The 8,483-nt window shown below is 72.1% G+C and overlaps 1 protein-coding gene across 1 annotated transcript; it reads left to right on the top strand.

The window, feature by feature from the left end:
- Positions 1-1,161: 1,161 nt before the first annotated feature.
- PPP1R16A (protein phosphatase 1 regulatory subunit 16A) lies at positions 1,162-8,462 on the top strand. The gene is made up of 11 exons (XM_066991263.1): positions 1,162-1,250; positions 2,674-3,154; positions 3,708-3,778; positions 3,895-4,040; positions 5,047-5,150; positions 5,233-5,357; positions 5,461-5,586; positions 5,669-5,744; positions 7,158-7,287; positions 7,379-7,529; positions 7,860-8,462. The coding sequence occupies exons 2-11, from the start codon at positions 2,863-2,865 to the stop codon at positions 8,460-8,462; spliced, it is 1,824 nt and encodes a 607-aa protein (XP_066847364.1). The 5' UTR covers positions 1,162-1,250; positions 2,674-2,862.
- Positions 8,463-8,483: the final 21 nt, after the last annotated feature.

Here is an 8,483-nt window from a genome sequence, read left to right as displayed (position 1 = left end):
GTTGGGGGCGTTCCGGGGGTCCCAGTGGGGGTCGGGGGTCCCATACTGGGGGCTGGGGGTCCCATACTGGGGGCTGGGGGTTCCATATGGGGGGGTCCCATGGGGGGGTCCCGGGGGGGGGGGCTCTGGGGGTCCCATGGGGGGGGCCCGCGGGTCCACAGTGGGGGAGGGGGCTCAGCGGGGTCCCATGGGGGGGGTCCGGGGGTCCCATAGGTGGGGGCTGCACGGGGGGCCTCATGAGGTTCCCCCAGGGGTCCCAATGGGGGGGCAGCCCGTTGGGGCCCCATTTAGGGGATTTTGGGGGTCCCGTTGGGGCTCCGGGGGTCCCGTACCTGGGGCTGTGGGGTTCCCGTTGGGGGGGGCTGGGGTCCCATAGGTGGGGGGCAGCACGTGGGGGTCCCATGGGTGGGGTCCAGGGGTCCCATATGGGGGGGTTTGGGGTTCCCATTTTGGGGGGAGCTGCACGTGGGGGTCCCATGGGTGGGGGTCCAGGGGTCCCGTATGGGGGGGGCAGCACGCTGGGGTCCCATATGGTGCCCCCAGGGGTCCCATATGGGGAGGGGCAGGGGTTCCCATTTTGGGGGGGGGGGGGCAGGGGGTCCCATAGGTGAGGGACTGAACGTTGGGGTCCCATATGGGGGGCCCCAGGGGTCCCACATTGGGGTCCCACACATTGATCCCCCCAACCCCCCCCCTCGATCCCCTCTGTGCCCCCCGTGCCCCCCCTCTGGTCTCTCCCCCCCATCCCCCCCCCCCCCGTGGCACCCCAATAATGGGGGGGGGGGGCAGCGGGGGCAGCCCCAGCTGGGGGGCCTGGGGGGGCCATGGGGGTCCCCCCCTCTACGGGGCCCCCCGGGGCTCCTGAGCCCCCCCAAAATGGGGCTGGGGCCGGGATCGGGGCCCCCTCCCCCTGGGGCGCCCCCCGGCGGGGTGGGCTGGGGACAACGACCGCGGGTGACCCCGCGCCGGGGCTCCAGACCACGCCCCCCGCAGGCCACGCCCCCCTCGGAGCCCCGCCCAATCAGAGCACCGCCCCTGGCCACGCCCCCTTTAGGCCCCGCCCCTCCCAGCCCCGCCGCCATCTTGGGGGCGGCGCCTCCCTCCCGCCCCTCCCCTCTCCGGGCCACACCCAAGATGGCGCCGCCCCTCATTTCCGCCCGAGGCCCCGCCCCCACCGGAAGTGTGGGCGGTTGCCATGGCAGCGGCGGCCCCGCCCCGGCAGCGGCGCGGAAGCGGCGGCGGCGGCGGCGGTACCGGGGGGGGGGCGGGGCGGGGGCGGGGGGCGGGGCCTCCGGGAGGGGGCGGGGCCGTGGGGGGAGGGGGAGGGGGGGGGGCGGCCTCCCGGGGGGGGGGGGCGCTGGGGGGTGGAGGGGGAGGGGAGTGACGTCATCAGGGGGGTTTTGGGGGGAAATCGGGAGGGGGGGGGGGTGGGGGGGGGAGGCTGGGGGGGAGGCTGGGGAGAGGGGGAGGGGAGAGGGGGGAGGCCGGAGTGTAACGAGGCCAGCGGGTAACGAGGCCGGTGGGGAAGGAGGCCGGTGGGTAACGAGGTGGGGAGGTAGAGAGGCCAGCAGGTAGAGGCCGGTGGGTAACGAGGCCGCTGAGTAATGAGGCCGGCAGGTAACGAGGCCGGAGCATAACGAGGCCGGCGGGTAGAGAGGCCGGCAGGTAAGGAGGCTGGCTGGTAACGAGGCCGGTGGGGAAGGAGGCCGGTGGGGAAGGAGGCTGGAGGGGAAGGAGGCTGGAGAGTAACGAGGCCCGGGGGTAGAGAGGCCAGTGGGTAACGAGGCTGGAGTGTAATGAGGCAGGCAGGTAGAGGCCAGGAGGTAACGAGGCCGGTGGGTAATGAGGCTGGAGCATAACGAGGCTGGTGGGGAACGAGGCTGGAGAGTAACGAGGCCTGCAGGTAGGGAGGCCGGTGGGTAACGAGGCCAGAAGGTAACGAGGCCGGAGCGTAAGGAGGCCGGCAGGTAACGAGGCTGGTGGGTGACAGGGCAGGCGGGCGGAGAGGCCAGCAGGTGACGAAGCCGGCAGGTAACGAGGCTGTAATATAACGAGGTGGGCAGGTAACGAGGCGAGCAAGTAATGAGGCTGGAGCATAACGAGGCCGGCAGGTAACGAGGCCAGCGGGTAATGAGGCAGGAGCGTAACGAGGCCCGAGCATAACGAGGCCGCCAGGCGCCTGCTCCCCGCCGTTAGCCCCAAGGTCACCGGGGCCGTGACCCCCAGGCCGGTGACGGACGGACGCACGGACACGCGGCCGCCCGGCCACCCCCCGCCCGGTGCTCCCGGCGTCACCGGCACAGCCCCGGGCTCGGGGCCGGCGTTTCGGGGTGGAGTGGCCTCACCGCCTCCACCGGCCTCACCGCCCGTGGCCTCCGGCACCGGCACCCCCGCCGGTGCGCGTCCCCGCGGCCGTGCGTCCGTCCGTCCGTCCCGCCCCGTCCCGCCGGCCCCGAGGCTGACTGGAGCCACGTGCTCAGCTTTGGGTGAAAAAAAGCAGGATTCGGTGCCGCTGCGACCCCCCCGTGGGGGGGGGAGTGGGGGGGGGGTTGCCGCGTGCCGGCGGCGCCGTGCCGGCGTCCGGGCGTTGCCGCGGGCTGGGCCGGGCCGTGCCCGAAGCAAGGTCCGGCGGGGAGCGGCGCGGCGCCCTCACCGCGCCCTCGCTCCCGGCAGCCTTCGGCCTCGGCACCGGGACCCCGGAGGAGGAAGAGGAGGAGGAGGAGGAAGAGCGAAGGCCACCGCGTGCCGCGGGCGATGCTCGGCGCGCGGGGGTGACCCCCACGGCACCGGCATGCCCCCGGGGGCCCCGCGGCCAAGCCCCGAGCCTCCCCCGCCGCCGCCGCCTCCGCCGCCGCCGCGGCGATGGCCGAGCACGCGGAGCTGCTGGCGGAGATGCCGGCGGTGAGCAGGATGAGCGCGGCCGAGCGCCTGAAGCACGCCCAGAAGCGCCGCGCGCAGCAGCTCAAGGCCTGGGCGCAGCTGGAGAAGGAGGCGCGGGGCGGCGGCGACGGCGGCGGCAGCGGGGCGAGGAGGAGGAGGAGGAGGAAGAGCGACGGCGACGACGGCGAGGGTGAGGGCGGCGCGGAGAAGCGCGTGAGGTTCCCCGCCAACGTCCGGCTGCTGGAGGCGGCCGCGCGCAGCGACCTGGAGGAAGGTGGGCACGAGGAACGTCCCCGGTGTCACCGTGACCCCCGGTGTCACCACAACCCTCCCGATGTCAGCACCACCCCCTGGTGTCACCACAAGCCCCCCGGTGTCACCGTAACCCCCCAGTGTCACCATGAGCCCCTGGTGTCACCATGACCCCCACAGTGTCACCATGACCCCACAGTGTCACCATGGACCCCCTGGTGTCACCACACCCCCCGGTGTCACCACGAGCCCCTGGTGTCACCACGAGCCCCTGGTGTCACCGCCACCCCCCGGTGTCACCACAACCCCCCTGGTGTCACCACGACCCCCCGGTGTCACCACCACCCCCTTGTGTCACCACCACCCCACCAGTGTCACTGTGACCCCCCGGTGTCACCACCACCCCCCGGTGTCACCATCCCCCCGCCACCCTCCCCACGCCCGCGGCGGGGCCGTGGCCGTCGTGGCGTCCCCACGCGTGCCGGGGACGTCCCCGGGGGTGGTTGGGCTGGGGGGGCCGGGACCCCGGTGAGGAATTTTGGGGACCCCCCCCCACCCCCCCCACCCCCTCGCAGTGCGGCAGCTGCTGAGCGCCGGCGCCAGCCCCGACCTGTGCAACGAGGACGGCCTCACCGCGCTGCACCAGGTCAGCCCCCGGCCTCCCCGTGGTCCCCGTCCCGGTGCTGGGCCCGGTGCTGGTCCCGGTCCCGGTGCCGGTGCCCGGTGCCGGTCCCGGTGGCGGTGACGCGCCGCCCGCCGCAGTGCTGCATCGACGACCTGGGGGAGGTGGTGACGCTGCTGTTGGAGGCCGGCGCCGGCGTCAACGCCCGCGACGCCGAGCTCTGGACGCCGCTGCACGCCGCCGCCACCTGCGGCCACCGGCACCTGGTGGAGCTGCTGGTGGCGCGGTGAGCGCGGGGCGGGCGGCGTGGCCCCCCGTGTCCCTACATCCCCGTGTCCTTGTGTCCCCGTGTCCCCATGTCCCCGTGTCCCCATGTCCCCGTGTCCCCATGTCCTTGTGTCCACGCGTCCCCGTGTCTCATCTCCCCGTGTCGCTGTGTCCTTGCAGTGTCCCCATGTCCCCGTGCCTCGTGTCCCTGTGTCCCCATGTCCCTACATCCCCATGTCCTCGTGTGCCCATGTCCCCGTGTCCTCATGTCCCCGTGCCCCTGCATCTTTTTGTCCTCATGTCCTCGTGTCCTCACAGCATTCCCGTGTCCCGTTTTGCGTCCCCGTGTCCCCATGTCCCATGTCCCTGTGTCCTTATGCCCATGCGCCCCCACGTCTCACATTCCCACGTCCCCGTGTCCTCACAGTGTCCCCGTGTCCTCATGTCCCCATGTCTCACACCCCCGTGTCTCACTTTCCCATGTCCTTGTGGTGTCCCCATGCCCCTCTGTCCCCACGTCCCCACGTCTCACGTCCCCATGTCCTTGTGGCATCTCCATGTCCCCACGTTCCCGTGTCCCCAAGTCCCCATGTCCCCACGTCTTTGTGGTGTCCCCACGTCCCTGCCTCCCTGCATCCCCATGTCCCTGTGTCCCCACGTCCCCACCTCTCACGTCCCCATGCCCCTGAGTCCCCGTGTCCCCATGTCCTTGTGGCATCCCCCTTTCCCCACGTCCCCGCACTTCATGTCCCCATGTCCTCGTGTCCCTGCATCCCCACGTCCCCACGTCCCTGTGGTGTCCCCACGTCCCTGTGGTGTCCCCACGTCCCTGTGGTGTCCCCATGTCCCCCTGTACCCACGTCACCACGCCTCCTGTCTCTGTACCATCCCCGTGGCACCCCCGTTTCGCCACGTCCCCACGTCCCCACATCTCCCAGCCCCATGTCCCTCTGTCCCCACGTCCCCACGTCCCACAGCCCCGCGCCCCCACGCCTTACGCCACCCTGCTCCCGTCCCTGCCGCAGCGGCGCCAACCTGCTGGCGGTGACGTCCGACGGCGACATGCCCTACGACCTGTGCGAGGACGAGGCCACGCTGGACTGCCTGGAGACGGCCATGGCCGAGCAGGGTGAGCGCTGCGACCGCCGGCTGTCCCCCCGTCCTTCCACCCGTCCGTCCGCCCGCCACGTGTCCGTCCGTCCGTCCCACAGGCATCACGCAGGCGCGCATCGAGGAGGCGCGCGGTGCCACGGAGCGGGCGATGCTGGCGGACGTGCGGGCGCTGCTGCAGGCGGGCGCCGACCTGGACGCGCCGGGGGCGCGCGGCGCCACACTGGTAGGGACTTGGGGGGGGGGGACGGGGACGGGGACGGGGAGACCCACCGGGGTCCTCCGAGCCCCCGCCCCCGCTGTGTGTTGTCCCCCCTCCCTCCCCGCAGCTGCACATCGCGGCGGCCAACGGCTACGTGGAGGCGGCCGAGCTGCTGCTGCGGCACGAGGCCAGCACCAGCGCCAGGGACGAGGACGGGTGGCAGCCGCTGCACGCCGCCGCCTGCTGGGGACAGGTGGGGCCGGGGCGCCGGGGACTCGGGGGGGGACACGCGGGTGACGGTGGGGGACGGTGCCGGTGACGCCGTCACCGCGCAGATCCCGCTGGTGGAGCTGCTGGTGGCGCACGGCGCCGACCTCGGCGGGAAGTCGGCGATGGACGAGACGCCGCTGGGTGAGCGCGGCGAGGGCCGCGGGGGCCGCGGGGGCCACGGGGAGGCATGGGGACAATGGGGACCACGGGGACCACGGGGACCATGGGGGCTATGGAGACCAAGGGGACCTTGGGGACCGTGGGGGCCACGGGGCCTGTAGGGAACAGAGGGACCAGGGGGGGCATGGGGACAACGGGGTCCGCTGGGGACAGCAGGGACCATGGGGGTCTACGGGGACCTTGGGGGTCTACGGGGACCATAAGGACCATGGGGTTCATAGGGTCCACTGGGGTCTATGGGGACCATGGGGGGTCTGTGGGGACAATGAGGACTGCGGGGCTCATAGGGACCGCAGGGGTTTATGGGGACAATGAGGACCGTGGGGGTCTGTGGGGACCGTGGGGGTTATGGGGATATTGGGGGCCACTGGGGACAACAGGGACCATGGGGAGCCACAAGGACCATGGGGGCCGTTGGGGACAGCAGGGACCACGTGGGTCATAGGGACCATAGGGTCTTTGGGGACCATAAGGACCTTGGGGTCTATGGGGACCGTGGGGGTCTATGGGGACCATAAGGACCATGGGGGTCTGTGGGGACCATGGGGGTCTGTGGGAACAATGGGAACCATGGGGGTCATAGGGACCATGGGGCCTACGGGGACCTGGGGGACCATGAGGACCATGGGGTTCATAGGGCCCATGGGGTCTATGGGGACCATGGGGTCTATGAGGACGATGAGGATCATGGGGCTCATAGGGACCGTGGGGGTTTATGGGGACAATGAGGACTGTTGGGGTCTGTGGGGACCGTGGGGCCTATGGAGACCATGGGGGTCGTGGGGATACTGGGGGCCATTGCGGACAGCAGGGACTACGTGGGTTATAGGGACCGTGGGGTCTATGGGGACCTTGGGGGTCTGCAGGGACCGTAAGGACCATGGGGTTCATAGGGTCCATGGGGTCTGTGGGGACCTTGGGGAGAGCAAAGAGCATGGGGGCCATGGGGACCATAGGGTCTGTGGAGACCGAGGGGACGATGGGGGGGACAGTGGGGGCCATGGGGTCTACGGGGACTGTGGGGACGTTGAGGACCTTGGGGACAGCAAAGATTTTGGGGCCATAGGCACCATGAGGTCTATGGAGACCGAGGGGATCGTTGGGGAGGACCATGGAGGCCACAAGGAGCATGGGGACTGTGGGGACTGTAGGGACTATGGGGACCCTGGGGACACTGGGGACCACCGGGACCATGGGGGGCACCGGGACCATGGGTGGGGCCACCAGGGCCATGGGAGGGCCACCAGGACCGCGGGGCCTATGGAGACCGAGGGGACCACGAGGCCCGCAGGGGCCAAGGCGGACCACGGGGACCCTTCCCCTTCTCCATGTCCCCGTGTCCCCGTCCCCCCGCCCGCCCCCGGGTGGCCGCAGACGTGTGCGGGGACGAGGAGGTGCGCGCCAAGCTGCTGGAGCTGAAGCAGAAGCGCGAGGCCGTCCTGCGCTCGCACCGCAAGCACCGCTCCTCGCTGCAGCGGAGGACGTCCAGCGCCGGCAGCCGCGGGTGAGAGGCTTTTGGGGGTCAACCTTTGGGGTCGGGGGGCGATGTGCCCCCCCCCAGCTGAGCCCGTGCCCCCCCCCCTCACCTCCCCCAGCAAGGCGGCGCGGCGCGCCAGCGTGACGGAGCGCAGCCAGCGGTACCGGCGGGCGCAGGCGCGCGAGGCCCTGGTGTGGCAGCGGGGCCGAGGCCAGGAGGAGGAGGACGAGGACGGGGCGGCGGAGGCCGAGCCGCGGCGCTGCCTCCAGGTGACGGTGGTGGGACCGGATTTGGGTGGGGTGGGGGGAAGGCGGTGGTGTCACACCTGGGGGGCTCCTCGGGGTCACCGAGCGGTGGCGCCGTGCCCTGGGGTGTCTTTGGGGGGGGGGGAGGTCCCGGGGGGCGCAGGGTCCTGGGGGCTCCTTGGTGTCGGGGTGGGGAGGTCCTCGGGTGTCACCGGGTGTCAGCACCGCGTCCTGGGGCCGCCCTTGAGGTGTCGTCCCTGGGTGTCACCGCGCGGTGCCGTGCCATCCCTGGGGGGGGGTGTGTGGCGTCCCTCGGTGCCACCAAGCCTTGAGACCCCCCCCCCCACCTTCCAGGACCCCTCCCCGGCATCGTCCCCGTCGCCTCCGGACGCCGCCGACCCCGTCCCCGCGCAAACCCTGGCGGAGCTGAAGCGGCAGCGAGCGGCCACCAAGCACCAGCAGCACCACCAGCACCAGCAGCAGCGCCCCACGGAGCCGCCCCACGGCTGCCCCCCGAGCCCCGACCCCCCCTTTGCTACGCCTCACGGCCCCCCCCGAGGAGCCGCCGGCCCCCAAGCAGCGCTGCTGCAAGGTGATGTGAGGTGGGGGGGCACTTATGGGGCAGAAGAACCCACTTGGGGGGGCACTTATGGGGCAGAAGAACCCACTTGGGGGGGCACTTATGGGGCAGAAGAACCCACTTGGGGGGGGCACCCGACGGCGCGGGGACGCCCGAGCGGCCGCACGGCCGCTCGGGCGTCCCCGCGCCGTCGGGTGCCCCCCCCTCCACCCTACAAAATTTCCCGCTACCCAAATCGAAGCTTTTTTGCACCAAAACCGCCGTCTCCGCGCCGTCTTTCGCCGCCCCTCGCGACCGCGCGCGGCGTCGGCGTCCCCGTCCCCCAAGCGCTGCCGGGGCCCCCCCGGGGACGCGATGTCACCTCCGAGGCGCTGTAAAAATAGCAAGGCGGCCGCCCC

The sequence above is a fragment of the Anser cygnoides genome, chromosome 2 (genome assembly GCF_040182565.1).
Source record: "Anser cygnoides isolate HZ-2024a breed goose chromosome 2, Taihu_goose_T2T_genome, whole genome shotgun sequence".
Taxonomy (NCBI): domain Eukaryota; kingdom Metazoa; phylum Chordata; class Aves; order Anseriformes; family Anatidae; genus Anser; species Anser cygnoides.
Note: the sequence above shows the minus strand (reverse complement) of the source record. Positions and strands in the feature narration are given on the sequence as shown.

Excerpts from the sequence above, each read along its gene's own strand:
- PPP1R16A (XM_066991263.1), top strand. The coding sequence starts at position 2,863 with ATGGCCGAGCACGCGGAGCTGCTGGCGGAGATGCCGGCGGTGAGCAGG. Across the intron at positions 3,779-3,894 it reads GCCTCACCGCGCTGCACCAG|TGCTGCATCGACGACCTGGG; the intron begins GTCAGCCCCCGG and ends CGCCCGCCGCAG. Across the intron at positions 5,745-7,157 it reads GATGGACGAGACGCCGCTGG|ACGTGTGCGGGGACGAGGAG; the intron begins GTGAGCGCGGCG and ends GGGTGGCCGCAG.